Raw genomic sequence first — 22,431 nt, 5'->3', positions numbered from 1 at the left:
CTTAAGAGTAAAGGTGATGATGATAAACTTAAGAATTTATGGTGTCACAAAATGAGGGCAACAAAGTTTAATTGTGGTTAAATGGTTAAAAAACAGGTTCATTCTTGTTGTTATTGGAGAATGTCTAATATGAAAAATAAGTCATATTAAATTTGATTTTAAATGTTTTACTTAATTATCTGTGTGTTATAAAAAACCATCCCTTTCTAGTGTTGCAGCTGTCTGTGTGTGTGTGGGTGTATGCACAACCGTAACCTCCTGGGTCAGCTTTTTATACAACTTTAAATACAATATTTAAATTGTACTGTGGACACGTTTATGTTTAATGCATAACAATCCATCTGTTCCTCTGAGCACATTCATTATCACTGGGAAAATTGAAACAGTGCCTGTGGATATTTAAGCCTCATTCAAGCGATGTCATGGGAGGCTCTGCACATACGAGCTGCTCTGTACAGATTAATTGCGCAGCCTATTGTCTCAGAGTCCTTCCCTCACGACTAAACACAGGCTATACATTGAGTTCATAAGGTATCGAAGCCAAATAGCTGCACAGGTTTAATGTTTTTGGACTGTGAAAGGTAAGCTGAGGGCGGGGTGCTCCCAGCAGGGACAGGCTGCCGTGCATCACCACGAGATCTCCACGTGGAAAAAAACACGACGGTTCACGGGGGCAAATTTCCCTACTTCCTCCTCCCGGTTAGACCCCGCCTCGTTCACTCAGTTACATGGTACTTTTGATATTGTTGTCATTTCTTCTTCTGATCTGAGTAGGATGGATTATGAAACCTGCTCGGAAGCCTAGCCTTATTTAAAAAAAAAAAAAAAAAAAAAAAAAAAAGTGGTGTTGTTTATTTTAATGCCACAAGCAAGAAATACAAACGCCCCAGATGGCATCTCTGAATCAGCTGACACTGTAATTTGGCGTTAAATCTATGTCTACAACCAAACCTCGGCGTCATGATACAAAGTCGCCACATTTATTTATCAATTGGTTTAGTGGCTGAATCATTCAGATCATGAGCCATAAGCCACCGCCTCCCCTCGCCACCAATACAGGACAGTGGTGGACACAGAGCCATCCTCCCTACGCTGCAAATGCTTTTTTTTAATTTTATTTTATTTTTTTTAATCTCACACAGATTAGACATTAGTGTATTTTATGTCGACTTCAACACTAAGCTGCAGCCAGGACGTCCTGATTCGTTTGGTTATTTCATTTTTGTCGCCCGCAGGAGGTTTTGGTCGCCATGTGTAGCTCTTGCGAGGGTAGACATCACTTTGGGGGGTGACAGGACCTCGAGAAAGCCTGTTTTAAAAGACAGCGCTCAGTTTTAGACAGCAAAGAGGCCGCACGCTGTGCTACAGGTTGAGTTAGACGGTGTTAAAGACTGGGTTGTTGTGGGTGAATAACAGTGCAGGCATTCAGTCACATTAGCCTGTATGTGTAGCCCAACATTTCAATCAAACCTCTGTTAACGCTGGGTCACATCTAGGTTAAACATGACTTCCTGAGTCCGTGTTTTCTCTCTAAGTCTAAACCTAAAGTCCTGGGCTTCAAAACCAATAGGTCACTGCAACGCAGTAAATAGCCACTATCCAACAATCGCCACGCACTAGCTTCCTGTGCAACAAGATTTGTGCAAACATGGCGATGGAACAACTTTAATTCAGAAGTATCTATTTTACTTAATTATTATGCAACGAGTTTTAGTTGAAGAAACATATATCCCCCTTTTTAACTGTAACACCTCGCCGCCATCTTTATCAGAGAAACAACTGCCACCGCTGTTTGCGGCGTATTGAAGAAAAGGTCAGCAAGACCAGGAAAGCAAGTCATTGATTTTGATAGTCTCAGTGAATTTGAACAAGGAAGCCGCGCTGGTTGTTGCATTTCACGCTCAAACTTTTTTTTTTTTTATCGACGTTGTGTTAGGTCATTGTTTTCAGGCCTCTGACCCCATGAGAGAGACGCTGGCCGGCAGAGAGCCTCCGCAGGGAGCTTGCGCATTGGCTACTGGAGCCCAACCGCCATGGCGAGCGTGTGACGTCACGACCCGAGAGCACGGATGTGTGTGTGTGTGTGTGTGTGTGTGAGAGAGAGAGAGAGAGAGAGAGAGAGGGTGAGAATGGAAATGTAATCGACAAGGTGAAAGAAGTAGAGGAGGCACAAAGGGAGGAAGAGAAAGTCTCAGGTCTTGGCTCTCTGCGCAGGAATTACACGTCCGAAACATTTTCGCGCAAACTTGCGGAGAGTTGTCCTGAGGGGGGGGGGACTCAACGCAACTCGAGGTGGGAAACAAAAAAAAAAAAAAAAAAAATTACCAAAAAAAAAAAATCTCCGGGATGGAGGACTCCCGCTTCCCTCTCGGCCCGGGAATCAGGCGCCATTGAAGGGGAGGGGGGGGGGGGGCGATACTGTGCATGCGCTTCGGCTCCGCGGCGTGCACGGCCGGGTCGGTCGATACGAGCACCGTGGCGTGGCTCCCGGCCTCCATTTGCCAGTTTGTGTTTATGTTCGAAGGACTCGGCGAGGCCCCGGTAACGGCGGCGGCGGCGACGACGACGACGACGACGCGCAACAGTTGGAGTTTAACCGTTACCGTTACCGTTGTGTCGCTTCCGTTGGCCACGAGGTGTTCAACCGACGCCGAGAGGTGAGACGTTAGTTCGTGAAACCTGCAACTTTTCCAACTTGGCGAGCGGCGGAGCGGCCGGCCTTGCTCTCCGCGGTGTGTGAGGGGGGAAAGCTGTTGTCAAACTAGTTGAATTCTTGGCTTCGTGTTTCAGGAGGAAGGTTAGTTACGCGGAGAACAGTTGGGAGTTTGCGGTGTAAACGTGCCGTCGGTAATTCATCCTCGGCCGATTAACACCTTTAGACGACTGCATCTGTGTGTTGGTGTGACTGTGTGATTAGTGAACTAACCGGGAGAGGAGGGCGGCAGGACAACGAAAAACAGGTTACCTCTTCAGCTTGTTCCCTGTCTGTCGTCGATAGGAATTAATTAATTTTGGCTTGAAAGGTGGAAGTGATGTACCGAGTGTCCGTCCTGAGTGTGTTGTCTGTACTTGTAATTCAGGCCTGTCCTCGGCTGGGTGATATCAGGCAGGCTGTTGGTCAGTCACACCAAAGTGGTCTCGCATTCCCCACTTCATGAAGTCAAAGTCCACTTTTCTCAGACTGCCAAGAAAGAAACTGTTAAACTGAGAGAAACACTCAGACATAAGTGATTCTGTGCATGTGTAGAATCAGTCAGATATGATGTGATGACTCTGGGGGGTGGAGGTGTGGTGTTTTTTCTCCAGGGGCTCAGCATTGGAGCTTTTCAGCTTTTTTTTTTTTTTTTTTTTTTTTTTTTTTTAATTCTTGTGATGTTACCACAGCAAAGCATCCTATTGCTACTATGCTGCCACACTTACAATCTGATTTCAGAAATGTTTCCTCAGATCCTTGCATAATCCCAGTGAAAAAAGCAGGTGTTTTATATATCTTGCTGGGTTACATGTATTTTATAAATACATGTTTTACATGTTGGAACAAGTCACCACCACTGTTCAAATGACCACATATGGCCCAGGGTTGTAAATAAATTATAATTTCTCCATTAGTGGCTAATTTATTTTTCAGGAGGGTATGGCCTATCCTAAAACTGCTGTGCAATGGTTTGATTCTTACTGGAATTTCTGTTGGACACAAAGAGCTGTTCTATGAATCATGCAGATCAGATATCCTGAAATATGGCCCAGGTACTCTTCAGCTTTCAAAACATTCACACAGCTAGCAACCTGAGAGACCAATGGTTGGCTGCTCTTTAATTTTGTATGATATAAAAACAATGCTTTGATATTGACTCTAGTCATCTAATTTCTTCAGTTGATTTCACAGTAAATATTATTGCACCTTAAAAGAAGACCATGTTTATCAGCAGCCACCTAGAACTGTCGTTTGTAGCACCTAATGCTGAAACACTGCTGATGCTACTACTAGCTGTAAATTAGCCAGAAACATACCTCTCAGTTACTCTTTGAAGTGTATTTTTCTTTTCAAATAGTGTATTGAACCTGTGTATGTTATGTAAATGTTCATATGAATGGAAAACTATCTTTAAAGATCAAATATAATGAAAAGAAATGGTGGCTTCATGTCACAATATTTCAGTAAATAGTACTATTACATTTATATTGTTTTTGAGTTGTAGAGCTGCACGCTGTCCGCTGTAGTGATTGCTGAATATCTGTAATTGTTTACTTTTCTTGATCCATCTTTTGTGGCTCTTCTTTCGTTTCTGCCAGTGTTTGCTCCTGAATGAGCTTTAATTGCTTCTGTTGACGTTTGCCGGCATTTTGTGATTGTTTTTGGATGGGATTTTTATGTTCTGTCTTGTCTGATTAGATCAATATCTCTGTAATGTATGTTGTACCTTTTGAACATCACTGTACTTCATAAATAACACTATTATTATGATATCATTTTCTGTTAGGTATCAAATGAGGTGGAACAGCGACAACTGTTGATGATGCCGGCTACAGACTCTGAACTCACATCCATGGAGGAGCCCCATGCAGTAGAGGATGAGAAGGGGAGCTTGACTAACGTCCCCTCCTCAGCTCCTCCTACGACTGTTCCTGCTTCGGCGCTTTCTTTTCCTACCACTCTGACTAATTTCACTGGTGAGACAGTGATCGAGAACAGAGCTGTCTCCATGGCAAGTAATGACTGCAGCTCAGCTCTCTCTTCACCTGCTGAAGCCAGCCCAGCCAAGCCTGCTGTTACATCACCTACTACCTTTGAAGGGACTGTTGAAACAAGCCAAGCTACCTCACATATTGCATCCGCGTCGGACTCCTTAAAATGCACAGGGATAAGCCATGTCAACATTTCAGAATCACTACCATTGTTGTCTGAGTTGCCATCTACCACATTTGGCAGTCCAGACCTGAAGAATGACCATTCTCCTGTGCTGACCTACAAAGGTATCACTGTCACTCTGGAGAATAACAGCGTGTGGAAGCAGTTCCACAGCTGTGGGACTGAGATGATTCTCACTAAACAGGGGCGCCGCATGTTCCCTTACTGTCGATATCGCCTGGCTGGCCTAGATCCTGAGCGCCACTACAGTCTGGTCCTGTCCATTGTTCCATCTGACCGATACAAGTACCGCTGGAACAAATCCAAATGGGAGGTCACTGGACTAGCAGAACACCAGGCCCAGGGCCTGGTCCGGGCCTTTGCCCACCATTACTCATCCTGCAAAGGCTCAGACTGGATGGGAAGCTTGGTGTCTTTCTATAAACTCAAACTGACCAATAACCCCCAAGACCTGGAGGGTCATATTATCCTACACTCCATGCATCGATACATTACTAGACTACATGTGATACCTGTCCTAGATGGGGTCACACCCACACCTCACCAGCCTGTGGTTATGGGAACTGAAAGTATGACCTTTACTTTTCCACAGACTGAATTTATGGCTGTGACGACCTATCAGAACTTTCGGATCACCCAGCTGAAAATTAATCACAATCCATTTGCAAAAGGCTTCAGGGAGGACGGGAACAATCCCCGCCTAAACAGGGTCACTACAGAGGCTCAACCTGCAGTGAAGATAGACACTCAGACCTGTGGAGAACAAAATGAAAGCACAGAGGGAGTTGTTGATCTGAGGTAAGTTTTGTCTTTTTTCACATCTGATTTGGTAACTTTGCAACACACTGATGTTTGTTTTACAGATGACTAGTCACTGTGTGAGACCAGTTGAAATACTTAAATTCAATAAGCCTCTCATCAGCAGAGAAATATATGTTCATTATGTGTATGACTGTGATATTTTTATTGTTATGCTGGTGTTAAAAATGTTTGCCGATTCACTGCTTTCAACTGATTATAACTGCAGTAATAAGTGAGGGAAAACATATAAAGGTAAACAGAGTCATTAAAGTAACCTAGACATGATCAATTTTTAAAAAAACAATATGCAAATAAGTTCTGGCAGGTCAATAAAAGAAGCAACTATATATACACAATGTAAACAGAATAACACATCTGTTTAAAGTAATCTGCAAAACCTACCATTCATTACAGCTAATACCTGTTTCACAGTCTTGACTAAAACTAGGATTTATTTCAATGTTCATACAACCAAAAGCAGCATTTATTATAAGCCTGTTGTAAACTCCACACGTGGTAAAACAATTAAATACGACTGCCTTAGGATCCAAATGAGACTTGGGATGAGACAATCAGTTGCAGGATTGGGAGACACATTTATTAGAATTAAAGCATTTTATGCAATGAGTAGTACATGGACATAAGTAAGGAATAGGATGTCAGTTAAATTGCTTGAATTAGCTTATTAAAATATCATCGTTACATGCTGTGCCTTTACAAATTTATATATTTTTAAATGAGATCATCATGAAGTCCTTTTCACCTCCTATGTGTTTTATGTATCCATAAATTATTTCCTTATGTGTCTTGCAGCATGAAGAATCACAACAAACCTGCTCCTCTCTCAAACGTGTCAGAGACTAGACTGGTCCTGAAGCCCATAATGTCTTCCCCTGCCACTAAGGATGAACCATATGTCCCCTGCATAAGAGGCAAGCATGCCCTTGGTGAGCTTGTGCTTGTCCAAAATGGTCCACACGTGGAACCCAAGGACGAAAACCACACACCTAAAGCAATATCCATGACTCCTACCTCATCAACACCTACCCCGAAGTCATCACCTTGGAACCGCAGAAGAAGGAAGAAGATCAACAGACGTTGGGCGAATTCCCGGGGAAAAGAGTGGAAAACTGCTGCTGCTGCCTCTTCCACAGTAGTCCACAGCCCTTCACTGACTGTGGCTTTGCAACCAGAGCTGGATGATGTAGAGGGCCTGCTGTTTGTCTCATTCACCTCAAAGGTAAAACACTGCAAAGAATGCTCTGCACATATCAGCATATCTTGTTTATTTCCATATGATCCATGTGTGGTGCCTCCTTCAGTGATCCCCCTTGTGTCAAATAAACATGTTGAGTTTTCACTGAAGCTGCACACATTACTGAAAAGGCATTTGTTGTTGTGTACCAGAATGATTTTGAGGGCACTGTGGTAAAAGTTCTGTAAAGTGTGTGAACTGTGATGTTCTTTTGTGTCACAGGAGGCTCTTGAGGTTCATGTCAGTAACAAGCCAGCCAATAGCTCAGCACCAGCATCTCCAGTCTCCCTATTAACTCAGAAGCAAGTGCAGCAGACAGGTAAGCAGTGTAGAGATTGTAATTGTTTTTGAAGTTTCTGTATTATTGTGTTGAAACCTCATTTTGTTCTACTCACCTAACAATGAAGCATGATCTTTCATGATCTTTTGTAAACATTTCTGCTGTCTTTCAGTGGAGGTGATCCCAGAGACTGACGAGGAGAAGATAGCCCACTTGGAGGCTATCCTGCTGCAGGACCTCAGAGTTCTCAAACACAGGCAGGTCATCCATCCTGTGCTGCAGGAAGGTAAGTTCACACAAACATCCCAGTGGTTGAATAGGCTACACCAAACAAGTAATGTAATGTGAACTTGGACTAATTTTTGTCCTTTTTGTAGTGGGCTTGAAGTTGAGCTCCATAGACCCCACTATGTCCATTGACCTGAAGTATCTGGGTGTTCATCTGCCACTACCTCCAATGAAACTGCCAGAACAAGGCGATTCCACGGCTCTGTCTCTTGGCGGTAAGCTGGACTGATCTTTGACAGTTTGCGCATGCTTGATAGAAGGTATATTCTTGTACACATAATTTGTAATTGTGGCAGTGTCATAATAAGAAAATGAGCAATAAACCCTGAGATTTAACATGGAGTTTATTTTTTCGGATAGCCTGAAATGCTTGGGAAGTGTGACTGAGTAAAGAAAGACAGTCTGAACTCTTAGTGTCTGTGGATGTAGGGGCCAAACAGTTCTCCCTTTAACCTTGCAACCTCAGGCTTGACTTCTTGACTAGTGTTGCACCCCTAACTGTACGGTCATTGCTTAGAAAAAAATAATTAAAACAAACTCAGTCTTTGAGTGCATTTGTAGAAAAATGTGGTGTATTGCAGTGAAATCACGATTTAGATTTTTTAAATTTATTTATTATTTTAATATTCGTTTACATATTTATATAACCATGCCTTCTGTTTTCCTACAATTAGAAAGCACATTTGCATGGTAGCCTAATGTATTTGGTAGGATAAATTACAATAGAAAGAATAATAAAACAATAAATTACCTACTTTCTGCAAAGTGTTCTTAGTTTCAGAATATGCCCTGATAGGTTTTGAAAGGAGCTGCTTGTGTTTCAAGCACATGGGCCAGAAACAGGGGAGTCTGGCAATGTGTAGCTCCTTAAATGCCTCCTCTTGTCGTGTTTGTCTGATGGGATGGAAATGAAGTAATGTTGATCAGTTGGTGTAAAGCAGATAGCCCTCAACAATAAGGATGCAAGTTTCCTCCTCCTTATGGTCATACATAAGAACATAGGCTTTGTTCAGACCTGGTATTAACATCTGGGGTGGACGGCTCTAAGTACAGGTGTGAACACACCCAAGACACATCGAGGATACATTTGAGATCTGGTCACATTCAGAGTTGGTCTGGGCCCCATTGAAGGACTGCCTTCTCTACTGACGTCCTCTGCCAAAGTCTAATTAGCCCCACCAAAGTTTCTTAATGAACCAAAAATATTTTACTAATACAAATTACTCTCTCTCTCTCACACACACAATGTCCCAACTAAAACAACAAGGCATACAGGTTTGTTTGCATTTAGAGCAGGGAAGTGGGATCCAATCACAAGTGGTCACTCCAGATGCATGTTTAGACACGTTAATGCCAGGTCTGAACATCGCCATAATCATGTATCCACAATGTTATTAACTTAAGTGATAAACAATTATCCCTACTAATCAATACATGAAAAACACAGACAATAACACCACAGGAAGTGGTTAACAGTGGTCCCAGTCTTGTTACTGTCAAGCAATGCAGCACAATTTCTGCGTTAAGGTTTTATTTCTGTCCATGAGCACATTGTACTCTTCATTAAATATAGTTTTCTCTTCAACGAGAATAAAATGGCCATAAAATTCTGAGAAATCTTTTTCTACAGGAGCACTTAAACCACCGTTGTGAAGCACTGAATATTAGTGTGCTCTGTCCTTGAACTGAAGGCTCACGCAGTATGTTTCCTTCACAGATAAGAGATTACCCTTCATCTCCAGGACAGGCAAGACAAGTGACATGACAAAAATAAAAGGATGGAAAAACAAGTTCATAAAAAGCAAAGAAACATCTCCTTCTGATTGTGATGGTGAGGTTTGCTCATCTTGTTGTAGTATCTGCAGTGTCCCTTTTATCATGCAATGGGATTAGTATAGTCATTCTAATTACCAAAAGATTAACTGAACTGAAACCAGTGGAATATATTTGTGTCTGATTCATTATTCCCCGTTGATAAATTAAAGTCCCTTTATTCTTCCTCTCCAAAAGGATTACAAAAGAACCTATCTGCCTTCTGCAGCAATATGTTGGATGAGTACTTGGAAAGCGAAGCTCGGCAAATTAGTGAACGGGCTGCTGCCTTCTCCACAAACCCAGAGGGCTCAGTGGCCTATCAGCTGCCTGCTAAAAGCTCCAGCTACGTGAAGACCCTGGACAGCGCACTCAAGCATCGAAATGCTGCTTCCAGATTCCCAGTGGGGGCCAACAGACCATGTCCCCTTTCCCACAAACCCCTGCTTTACTCCGCCCTGACGTCACCACCTCCTCCTCTGACCAGCCCTGCAACACCTGTTCAAGCAGGAGCTCGGCCCATACAACAGTCAACATATTCACATACGCAGCCAGGAGGTTTACTGACAGTTGGTGCAAATGCTGCCTCACAGAGGTAAGAAAGGCCAAGTTTGTAATGTGTCTTCATTTTTAGATTCTCAGCTTTTCTGTACTTCTTTTCCTTAAAGAGTCAAAAGTAAGTAATTGCACATGTTGCATTTCTTGGTAATCACACAGAGATGCTATAGCAATAGCTAGAGGAATAGTAAACGTCATCCCATAATACCACTCAAAACATTATTTTAGACATTTAGTTCATTAGTTTCCACAAGTCCTCTGTTCTTGTAATAGCCTTTTACAATTTCACTGCGTTTACCAAATGTGTTCATTTAGAAATATGCTGCTTTTGCTGGTTGTATTTTGTTATTTTCAGAGGCCCAATCTGTAATTTTGGGAAATGGTTTCCACTGATCTGACATTTTGCTTTGGCCACTAGTGTCCTAATTTTATGTGGACTTGATGCCACTGATTGCAGGACAATTTGAACATGCTTACTTTGAAGAGACTTCCATATTATGCATTTTAAGAGCTCAGTCTTTCACAAGTAACACACGTCTTTGTAATAAAAACATCTTCTCATATAAACTTCCCTTCTTCATTCTGCTGTTATAACCCCTTGTTGTCCCACCTAACTCCACACATCAGACCAAAACACTCAATTGTTGGGATACGTTTGGGCATAGTTTACTTTGAGCTAAATATATGCTTTGTGCTTTAACTTTGGGTCTTTAAGATCTGCAGCTACAATATTATTTTAGTGCACCTCAGAAGTTCTGGACAACATGAGCCTTGTGGTTATGAAGAAGTACATGATACAAACAAGTTTTTGGTAAATAAAAATGAACAACACTAATCTACTCTTCCTCCTTCTTCAGATCATCTACATACCACCCAGGGGTCAGCCAGAGACCAGTGACGAGCTATGGGCAGAACCAAGGGATGGCACACAAACCTACAGGCCTCACTAAGTTCCAGTTCAAACTGTTGCAGATGGAGATCGGAGCCCTGAACCAGGGTGTGAGCAGAACACAGCTGACTCCAGACAGGTTGTCAGTGGCTCTGTCTGCCATCCTGACAAAACAGGTATGCAACATACTGTACAAGTAATCTCTGTCTATCCGTGTGGGGAAAAAAATAAAATAAAGATACATACATATATATATATGTGTGTGTGTGTGTGTGTGTGTATGTATATGTATGTGTATATGTATGTGTATATATATATATATATATATATATATATATATATATATATATATATATATATATATATATATATATACATATATATATACATATATATATACACATACATATATATATATACATATATATATACACATACATATATATATATATATATACATACATATATATATATATACATATATATATACATATATATATACATATATATATACATACATATATACATATATATATACATACATATATATATATATATATATGTGTATGTATATATATATATATATATATATATATATATATATATATATATATATATATATATATATATATATATGTATATATATGTGTGTATGTATATATATATATATATATGTATGTATATGTATATATGTATATGTATATGTATGTATATGTATATATGTATATGTATATGTATGTATATGTATATATGTATATGTATGTATATGTATATATGTATATATGTATATATATATGTATATGTATATATATACGTATATATATATATGTATATATACGTATATATATATGTATATATACGTGTATATATATATATATATGTGTGTGTGTGTGTGTATATATATATATATATATATATACACATATATATATGTATATATACGTATATATACATATATACGTATATATATGTATATATACGTATATATACATATATATGTATATATACGTATATATACACGTATATATATGTATATATACGTATATATACATATATATGTATGTATATATATGTATATGTATATATACGTATATATATATATATATGTATATGTATATGTGTGTATATGTGTATATATATGTATATATATATGTATATATGTATATGTATATATATATATATATGTATATGTATGTATGTATGTAAAATGTTTTCTTCTCCTTTCCTTTTATTCAGATGTTGCCCAGTCAGATCTTCAAAATACCCAGGTATCTAAAGTCTAAGGGTGGGGAACCTGAATGTGGTCAGGAGTTCTGCAGACTGGGCTGTGTGTGTTCCAGTCTCCAGCATCCAAACAGAGGTCCACTGCACTGCCGGCGGCCTGAATGCATGTTTGGCTGTGCATGCTTCAAACGCAAGATCACTAAGCGGGTTTCTGCAGGGGAGAGCGAACAACAGATCCATCCTGTTTACTGTAAGATCAAGTTATTTTTATTTCATCCACACATGTTTTTCCATATCATTACAATGATTATTTAAAAGTTTATGGCAGTGAATAGATTTAATCTTTGACAGGAACCACATTTTAAATACCATTTTAAGCATTTGGACCTCAGATTTTTTCCTATTTTTAGTTTGGTCACAACCATGGGTAACTCAGAAGTGTTAATTAGATACTTTTATCCCTCCACAGCTATGACTAATATGGACCATGCGGTCCAACCTCACCCGGGCTCCCACACTAATAAACTGTGGAACCGCAGCATTCATGATGTGGATCCAGATCCACTCTTTGCCCCCAAAAGTTCTCAATCTTTGGTCCCTACAAAAGCCCCAAAACGCAGCAGTGTACCTCGTCCCACGCAGCCGGTAAAAGAAAATCTTTCTCTGGATTTATTCATTCACTTTTTTTTTTTTTTTTTTGATTCATTCATTAAAATATGAGAGCCATTCTTTTGTTATTCCTCTTATTCCTTTTTTTTTTTTTTTTTTTTTTTAATAAAAAAACTTTCATTAAAATTGATCATTTCAGATAAGAGAGGAGGACAAGGATCCAGTGTACAAATATCTGGAGAGCATGATGACATGTGCACGTGTTAGAGAGTTCAACAGCAAGCCTCCTCCTGAAGTTACCATAGAGCCAAAGATCCTTGATACTTCTACACCAAGCAACAACACAGAACTGCAGAAGACAACCCATGACAACCTGCCAAGACACCGCTACATAACTGTAAAGACAAAAAAACCAGGTAAAGAATTGAACAACGTGTATTTCAGACATAATGTGTAATGTTGTTTGTGCTGTAAAAGTTCCACCAGCCACTGAAAATTAAGCAACAGTTACTTAAATGTCTTTTTTGTTGTTGTTTTTGTTTTCCTACTCTCTTAAAATGTTTTGCCCTTTGTTGGATAGATATACCTGACTATGATATTTGTTACTGTACATAACCATATTTCATGTTCCTCAGTAGAAAGGACTTGTCAGGAATCCACAGCCAGTGAAACAGAAGCAAGGAAGCAAATACAGATCCAGTCAGCGTGTCAGTGGGACAAGGACCACAAAATGGTCCTGGAAGCTTTATGTCAACGCATGAATCAAAATAAGTTGACTCAGCGTTTCTACATAGGTCCTTACCGCATCTGCCCAGTCACCAAGATCTTCATGCAGAAGCCCAGTGGCTCCATTGTCACCTACAGGGTAGGTCTCTGAAGAGTAGTGCATCTGTAGCATTGACATGTTTCAGTCAAGTATTGACTGTATGTTGTGATATTTAAAAAGTTATATTTTCAGAAAGTGCTGTTTTGTCAGTATTAGGAGCATGTCTGCAGTTGTCATGGCCTTCTTATAGTTAGGATGTTTTTTCACTTTAACTTGCTGCCTTATTGCCTTAACCTCGTAACTATTCACATGACCCGTTACAAAGAACAGCTGGTCCAAAATAGTCTATAAATAGATTATAAACTCTTAGTGATCATCCTAAAGTAATGTTTGCCCTTCATAATATGAATTTAAAAAAAAGCTGTACTCACGTTCTTCTAGGTTCACATCAGTAAGCCATCAAAAGCCAGTGATAATGAGGAGGATGAATCTGATGATAGTGATGATGAAAAGCTTGTCAATAAAAGCTTTGGTGGGGACATAAATGCAGCGGAGGAAAATGGCCAGACTGAAGAGTCAGAGATGCAGTTTGGAGTCACTCCCTTCCTGGGTGGAGTTTTACCTGCCGGCAGACTGAGAGCCAGGACCAAACCCGTTGGCTGCCAAGCACAAGGACTTATACAGGTCAGGCTCAAAGAAGTGACATTTATTTATAACACTTATAATATTGTTTTACATGGTGTGGAACCACACCTGGTAATACATGACTGAAGGCATTGATAATGTATGGGGAAAGTGTACGTAGCTTAAAATGTAAACTTTAACAAAATCAAGTAATACCTAATATATTTTTTATATTACAGGTAAATGGCAAATCCTACAATCAGGCCAGACTGTTGCTGGGAAACATTGGATCTCTACATCCAGCTAACCGCCTTGCAGCATATGTCACAGGCCGACTACATGCTCCAGCCGACACAGTTCATAAAAACTCTAAGAAACTGGACCCTACACAAAAAAACAACACTCCTGCTAGTCAGCACATAAAAGCTGCAGGCACAGTGGTCCCTCTAATTGTCAGTGAAAGGAGAACCACTGATCTGAAGACACCCAAAGAAGAACCAGGTAAGATTGTCTCTGTTCCTGGGTCATAGCGCAAGCGATTAGATTTAAACTGATTTCCTCCCAAAGGAAGGGAAAAGTAATCAACTAGAGAACACACACACACACACACACACACACACACCCTTGGCTACTGCAGGACAGTGAAATATTCAGTGGAAATAAGACCACCTATATGTTCCACTTATAAATCTAGTCTTTGTCAAGCAGATGTCTCAGATAAAACAAAGACTGTCAGTTTTGGCAAGATGTTTGGTGTAAGGACAAGTGAAATCAACCCTAACTTGGGCCTGAGGTTTTTCCATTTTATACTTAATTTATCAGGTACTGGTATAAACACAAAGAGTGCGATAACAGCATTGTAGTTGTCTCAAAATTAAGTTAAACATTGCTAACAGTGCCAATACTCAATATTAGAGAATTGAAGGAAAAGCCTGAATTATTTGTGGTTCTCCAGGATTTGGCTTTGAAGATTGACATTCTTTTGATGTCTAACGGTGTAATTACCAAGCAGGATAATTATTCCTCTGTCTCACTACCCTGCCCTGTATTGTCTTGTTACTTTAGATCAGTTCCAGCCCGACTCTTGGAGAAAAAGATTCACCACCTTGCTACAGCAATCACAAAACTCCTCCACCATTAACCGTGTCCAGTCGTTCATCTCGAGCCAACTCAGCTTGGTCAGTCCCTTCCAGAGCAGCTCCACATCCTCGCCTGTCTCACTCACCGTCTCTCCCTCACTGAAAACCCCCAGCTTCCTGGGACAGAGTGGGACCTATTCATTCAGGATCTGCCCTCCAACCAACCGGAGCACCAGAGGCCAGAACCTACCAGGAGTAGCCTTGCCAGGGGGCTTCACCCTCATTCAACTCCCGAAGCCTGGAGCCGATGGAGCTGCTCAACCAGAAACTGTAAACACTACAAAAATGGCTGCTATAGATAAGGCCCGTCCACAAAGAGATGCTTTGCTCAATTTTGGCCGCTTAGCAGCTAATTTGGATGCTAATTGGCTTGGTTTGGACACTGTTAATGAAGGTAAAGACCTGTCCACCAGCGGATCAGTGGAACCTGGCTCTTCGTCTGAGCTGATATGTGAGGAGAAGATGCTTTCAGACGAGAGTGATGAAGCCAACTGCAAGCAGGCAGAGTCACACCTGGATATCGCTTCAGAGGACTTAAGCTCAGATTCCTCAGACTACTGTGGTGACGAAGATGTAAGTTTGTGGAATATGCTTTGAATATTTATATAACTGAAATATGGTTTTCAATATAATGTGTATATTGCATAAACATAAAGTCTGCATATCTGATCCTGTGATTGTTGTAATTGTAGTCATTGTCACAGTCATTGTTAACACTCTGAATGTTGTTTTCTTCAGGAGGAGCAAGTCGACATCGAGACTGTGGAGGAAATAAGACAAGAAATGGCCATCGCAAAAATGAGGGAAGCCGCTAAGGAGGCATTACAGTCAAGGTAATACAAGTGTGAATGTGTGTGCTTGTGAACAAAATGATATATAACAGTGTGTGGTATGCAAGTGTTAAAGTTTAAATTTGGTTCTGAAGTTTTGTATAGGTTATTTTCTTCTCTATCTGCAGAGATTCCAGTGATGATTTTGGATCAGCGAGGGAACTCAACATGCAGGTATGACAGTCATCCATTTTCAAAATAACTTTGACATCACCAATACTGACGTCATATTTAATTATTTTATCTCATTAAACTTGGAAACGTTCATCAGTTTTATGTTATAAAATGTGTTTTAAAATAAAAGACAGCGTCTGTTGAATGTGATGCTTATCACGTCCACTGTCTCTCCATACGAGGATCTAATGGACAATGAACATGATGAGTCTAAGGACAGAAAAAGGCGAAAGAACCATACAGTGCTAGAAAGGCAAAGACGCTCGGAACAGCGGGATCTCTTCAACAAACTCCAGACTGTCCTACAGAGTGACCCCAGGGCCCCCAGGCTCTGCCTCCTCTCACTGGTCAGTCCCACATCATGCTCAGGCAGTTTTATTTTTTCAGTCAGTTTGCTAGACAACATTTTCCCACTTGAAAAAACATGAAGGAAAGCTGTAGCTGTATATCTCTACAAGTATCCAAATATGTGCAGCGCGTTGTCCACTGCAGTCCATATATTAAGGCCCCAAAGTATTTCTCTGCAACAGTGAATATTCATGACTAAAGGAATGAACAGTCAAATTTAATTTTGTTGATTGTTAATTTATTTATTAAAAGCTTACCAAATCTGCTTCATCAGAACCGTATGGGTGTGGTCTGTGAGATGTGATTAGTAGTGGTCTACCAACATGAGCAAACAACCCCACAACTGTCATAACATTTTCATTCAAATATTGCAAAATCATGATTGGTTCACGGAAATACGTGACACCACCTTTTCCCAGTGAGTCGCCTCACACTTCAAACCAATAAGAAGGGCACAGACGAAACAAAGAACACTGAAAATCCCTCATGTGAAATCACCAACTGTTAAAAATTTGGCAGAAAAATTGTGTTTATGTAGCAGCACATCAGTCATAGCAATGAGCTGGTAAAGACAGTAGGTTTTTTAGGGACTTGAGATAGTTAGTACTGTTGTGACTGGTGCCAGAGAATTGAATTTGTGCTGCTGCAAATTCATTTGTATAATTTTACTTACAAACATTTGCAAAATAATTCTTCAGTAAACTTGTTTGAGCCAAGTTTTATTTGCCACTTCTAGTTTAAGCTGCACATACTCTACACACAAAGAGCTCTCCAACTTACTTTTATCCTACACACACTAATAACTCTGGATTTAATGTTTCAAATGTGAAAAGTTTTGAGACATTTTTAAATCAGTCTGATCAAGACTGTCAGTTTTATCAAAAACTCTCTGATGTTCACAGGAAGTTTGAGATTCAATGTAGAATAAGGGATTAGTGTCCACCACAAAGTTGGTGCATTACAGATAACTGTATGTGTGTTGTAGATCTCTGCTTGGCTGCCCACACAAACAAATACATTTTAAACCAACTTCAGTATTTATCCCTGATTGTACAGATCATCCATTCACAGCTCTGTGTCACCATCTTTTGTGGGTTTTTCTGTGTTCGCAGGCTCTGAAGGAAATCAAAAACCTGGTTGATAACTCCAGACGTCTGGAGGAGGAAAAGAGGAAGCTGACTGGGATGCAGTCTGTCTACGTGAAGGAGCTGTCTCTTTTGTCTGGTATGTGCATGTCAAGGTGTTGAATTGAATGTCTGGATATAAGTGAGGGAATAATGATGATAATAATTAATAATAATAATAATAATGATGTGTGTGCACATACTGCATGTAGCTGCCTTCACTGAAACCTGTCTTTTGTGAACCTTTTTAGGAAAGTCAGAGAACATGATTAAACACAAGCTGAGGGATATCTGCAAGAAGCAGAAAATGAGAGAGAAGACAATGAAGTGGAAGCCTATCTTTTCCCGTCTGCTCCAGTCCAGAGCTGCTCTCCTGCAAGTCACAAATCCCCAGTCCATGTTGAAGCCCACGCCTCTGTTACAGCCTGACTTCCATGTGGCTTCACCTGCAGCCCAAAACAATGTACACCAGAAGGTGTCTCTGCCTCACCCTGAACTACACAGGGCCCAATCCAGTGTATACACACCCATGCCCCTACTCACGCCCAACTCTCTTCCTCAGGCAGCATCCTCTCCAACCCAGGCTGAGGACACTGCAGCCCAGTGGAGGGTAGAGAATCAGTCAGGGGAGGGCACCCAGTCTCAGGTCCCATCAGTCCCAGCTACACCTCAGGCCACTGCAGCTCAGGATGGAACCTCACCTGTATCCTCAACACCCAATTCCCAAAACCCCTCCGCTCGCCCTCCGCAGCCCTTTACTCTTCCTCTGATTCGCTCTAAGACTGGCAGAATCATACTTCCCTCAACTCTGAAACCAGGTAAGTTGTTACATTACTCACCACATCCTGATAATACCTGGGTCGAATTCTTTCAATGAAATGTTTTACTGTAATACTAGAGACATATTTTTTTTATCTTCTCACAGATGGTCAAGGCTTCTATACACTTATGTTTATGAAAGCCAAGCAGAAGGGAGAAGAGGGCAAGGGTAGCCCTTCAGCTAATACGCAGCCTTCAGATGTGGTTTCCAAGAACCAGGATAAGAGCTTTTCTGCGTCTGGCCAGCCTTCAGACTCAGAAAGCAGCTGTGTTTTGGAGGCAGACAAAACAACATCTTCAAATTCGGATCCAGAGCGTTCATGTACAACAAACCCCCTGGCTGAGCTTGCCTTCCTTAACAAATCAATCTACGGGCCTTCAGTGCCTGTGCAAACTGTGGAGAACATCCAGGAGAGGTGCACGGTGGCAGGTTTGAACAAAACACTGGCAGCTGCTTGCTTGAGTTTTAAATGTGTGAGTCAGGTTCCTCCTCTGGCCAAGGCTGAGCCCAGTTCTAACCCTTCTGTAGTCCACCACTGCAGGGACAGGCCTCGAAAGAACCCTGTTCTCTCTTTGAGAGAAATAAAAAAAAAACCTGTGGTTGAAGAGACCAGGAAAAAAGTCAGTGAAACAATTATTCTGGCTGAAGAGAGACAAAAAGAAAAAGAATCTTTGGAAGTGACCAAAACACAGGCTGAGGACAGCACAGCAATGGTCAGTGACGTAGCAGATAACCCTGTATCAGTGAAACGAGGCAGAGGAAGGCCTCCAAAGAAGAAAACTCGCCTGTGGCGTCCAGTTGCACAACAAGGAAAAGGTCCATCTAAATCCAGCAAGGACAGCCCCGTCAGACTTTCTTGCCATCTTAAAAGCCCTGATACTAAACCTGAGGCAGACCCTGCAGCAACCACCTTGCTTGGAGATATAAAATCATTGCGGCCACTCACGCGAGGTGCTTTAGGAAAGGACTTCCCCAGTGCCAAGAAACGCTCCTGGATTGACATAGAAAAGGAACTGGAACCAGAGCTTGAATATGAGTAGTTTTCATATCTTCCTGTCGCTACAAAAGCCAACGCACACAGTCGTTTGACCTCAGTTAGTCTCACACTGAAACCTCACGCCTCTCTGGGGCAGCTGCATCATCCTCCCAGTCTTACTTACCTAGAGGAGTGTCTCCCTCCTGATGTGTTTATTAGTAATGATAAGTTACATAGGTCATTGAAAGCCTCACCAAATGTGCCTGTGTGTAAATCCAAAGGACCAGAGACACCGTTAAACACTTGATGCTGCTGTTTTCTGTATATGCTAGCACACAACTCAGTGGACTTCTTTCATACTATAGAGACAGGCTGTTTTCTGGTATAAGGATATAAAAGAAAGCATTAAGTGACCTGCTGAATGTATGAATGGAATTTATGCCAACTCCCACAATCAATTTTGATGTTTCCTTCTATAAATGTTGCCTACATTCATGTTTATTGTCAGAAACACAATATTAAGATTTCTTCAAATTATGTTTCTGTTGAAGTCATTTATAACAAATGTGTCTTATGCAAATTAAAATAAAACTGTACAGGTTACATTAATTGAATATGTTAAGCCTTACAGTGTAAGTTAAATTGTCTGTATCCTGAACAGGATCAGACAGTACACTGCATCAACAACTCTGTAAAATGTAAATGTTAACATATGTCCTTCCTGTTTTTATTAAGAGATAGTTTGATGAATATTTCCTCATTAGATTGTTTTTTGTCACTAACTCAGTCAAAAGCATCTGTAGTAGCACTTTATGTTTTGTTTTAGTTGGTGTCTTTATAGTGACAGTAATGATCTGTACTTTGGGAGTTAGTTCATTAATATGCATAAGACTGATGTGTCCCAAGCAATCAAGATAAAAGCTGTTAGCCATGTATTGTATCTATAAAGAAATAACCTGTAAATATTCTATTTCTTTTTTAATTGCAATATATTTTTCTCATGGGTGGTTTGAAACACTGGGTTTTCTCTTAATTCATTTAAGTTGAAAATGTGAAAAATCATGTGGCCTTTGAAATCAATAAAATCTACAAGCATTTACTACAGAACCATTCAGTCAGTCGCAAACAGACATTTCATTTTACGACAGAACTGAGCTTTTTTTATGTAAATAGAAATCAAACACTGTTCCTCTAGAAGAAATGACACTGGTACCATGAAGAGAAATTATATATTGTATTAAAAGATCATTAAAAAAAATGAATTTAACTTGTTTTGACACAATTGGCTTTTGTTTTTTGTTTTTTTCAATTTACACTTCATACATATTTTCCACTAATCTCATCTTCAGTAATTGCTGTAAAATGGGTAAGGTAACAATTAAAGCCTTTTGTGAGGACAGAGCACAGTATTACGCTCAATAGACCATATCAGTACAGCCCATTGTACTGAGGTTATCTTGTCCTGACTGACAGCAGTTGAATCCTCTGTGATGGACTAATTAACGTTTACTAGTTTAAAGTATTTCCTTACATGTGCAAATGCGTGTAAGTTGTTGCCTGTCTGTGAGGAAGGAAATGAAAACGGTTTGGCGCTAATGCACTGTTAACCTTTGTAGTACATGTGCTACAACATGGAGTTTAGCATGGACTGTTTTATTTGAGAAGACACTCAACCTCATTTACTCCATCATTGCTGTAACAGTACTGCACACATCTATGTTGTATCACATCATTTTGATACCTGTGACTGCAGGGAGGGAGACCCTCGATGAAGGTCTGATGTCAGAGCTTCTGAAATGAACATGAGCAATGTGTGCATCAGCTCACAAACGGCCGGGGTGAAGAGCATCAATCATCAAACGCAATGAGCTGAACCACAATGATGTCTTTAGCTTATTTTCATTGTCATGTTATTTGAGCACAGGTATAGTGTTCCTGCTAATCCTCACTCTTAGGATCGTTCTTTTCATTAAAATGAATGAGCATAATATGAACTCATGGATGAAATCAACAGCAGCTTTCCTGAGCATGTAGAGGCTTGAGTTGCTGCAGAAGCTGATGTTAAAGGACGTGTGCAGCTCACCGCCTTGTGTGTTAGTGTCACAGCCTGAATGGGGACAAAATCAGCATCACTTTGATGAAGAGTCATAACAAAAACTGAGCAGATTTAAAAATAAATTTTTTTTTTACAATACTGTGATTTTACTACAGGGCTGGATTAGATTAGATTTAGTCCGGTCTAAATTGTCAACTCAGTACATGTTAGAAATAAGCAGCCTGAAATCTCTCTACAACACCTCTTATCATACAGCATGATTGCGACTGACCTGACGTCAGCACAAGGGGCGTGGTCTGTTTAGGGAAAGCACATGGTCATTTCAGTGCAAATATCCTCTTCAATCTCAAACAAGACTCTCAATATTTAAATAAAGTTACTGCCGGACCTGACTATAAAATGATAATGAAGTCCCCGAGCCACTTAACACTGTATAATTGTTGGCTGCTACTAAATTAATTCTGATTTAATGGTTCTGTGGTTTGATTGCATGCAAATTAGATAAAGTGCCCTGTTTATTGAGAACTCCTGTTGTGTTAGCAGATTATTTTAAAGTTGATGTATATATTCAGCATCACAGCCACTAGTTTGCAATATAGACTAAATATCGGACCAGCAAGTATCACCTGATTGATTGATTTTAGGATCCATTAGCCCACCCAAGCCAATCAATAGATAAAGTACAAATAAAAATTATATTTGAAATTGAAAATATAAACAAACAAAAGAGTAAAGAAAACAGAATTACACAATTATTCACTTGAGCGAATATGCAAATGAGAGATAAGTTTACTGTTATCGCTCGGTCAGCAGGAAAACAAAGCGCCGTGGTCCCCCAGCATCCGCCACTCAGAGCTGCGCCTGCCCGCGGCCTCTGTGCTTAATCCTATTAAATCAATTAGGTAAAAACAGCAACAAAAGCAATCATTGATGTAATCATGAGACCGGTGCAGGTCCAGATTAAACCTGTGATGTCACGCAGGCAAAC

The 22,431-nt window shown here is 40.3% G+C and overlaps 1 protein-coding gene and 1 long non-coding RNA gene across 9 annotated transcripts; one reads left to right on the top strand and one right to left on the bottom strand.

The window, feature by feature from the left end:
• The first annotated feature begins 201 nt into the window (after window positions 1–201).
• On the top strand, window positions 202–20,497 carry magl (MAX dimerization protein MGA-like). Of its 8 annotated transcripts, XM_071478801.1 has the most exons (23): window positions 202–1,269; window positions 4,482–5,668; window positions 6,485–6,911; window positions 7,149–7,245; window positions 7,379–7,492; window positions 7,584–7,709; window positions 9,212–9,325; window positions 9,505–9,901; window positions 10,722–10,929; window positions 11,990–12,227; window positions 12,447–12,622; window positions 12,786–13,002; window positions 13,222–13,451; window positions 13,794–14,036; window positions 14,216–14,477; window positions 15,042–15,688; window positions 15,854–15,948; window positions 16,074–16,119; window positions 16,302–16,466; window positions 17,580–17,691; window positions 17,843–18,066; window positions 18,154–18,409; window positions 18,517–20,497. In XM_071478801.1, the coding sequence occupies exons 1-23, from the start codon at window positions 1,099–1,101 to the stop codon at window positions 19,449–19,451; spliced, it is 6,687 nt and encodes a 2,228-aa protein (XP_071334902.1). In that variant the 5' UTR covers window positions 202–1,098; the 3' UTR covers window positions 19,452–20,497. The 8 variants fall into 8 exon arrangements, with proteins under 8 accessions (XP_071334902.1, XP_071334901.1, XP_071334900.1 ...); XM_071478800.1 differs by having other exon boundaries at window positions 1,249–1,269; window positions 13,225–13,451; window positions 17,843–18,409; XM_071478799.1 differs by having other exon boundaries at window positions 1,249–1,269; window positions 17,843–18,409.
• Window positions 20,498–20,598: 101 nt separating this feature from the next.
• Window positions 20,599–22,359, bottom strand: LOC139621880 (uncharacterized). Its single transcript, XR_011691105.1, has 3 exons — window positions 22,237–22,359; window positions 21,715–21,739; window positions 20,599–21,494 (listed from the first exon to the last, which is right to left on the bottom strand). It is a non-coding gene; the product is annotated as an uncharacterized lncRNA (long non-coding RNA).
• Between the last annotated feature and the right edge of the window lie 72 nt (window positions 22,360–22,431).

Source organism: Trachinotus anak, unplaced genomic scaffold, assembly GCF_046630095.1.
Source record: "Trachinotus anak isolate AG129_WGS33_773 ecotype Australia unplaced genomic scaffold, CSIRO_AGI_Tana_v1 ptg000005l, whole genome shotgun sequence".
Taxonomy (NCBI): domain Eukaryota; kingdom Metazoa; phylum Chordata; class Actinopteri; order Carangiformes; family Carangidae; genus Trachinotus; species Trachinotus anak.
Note: the sequence above shows the minus strand (reverse complement) of the source record. Positions and strands in the feature narration are given on the sequence as shown.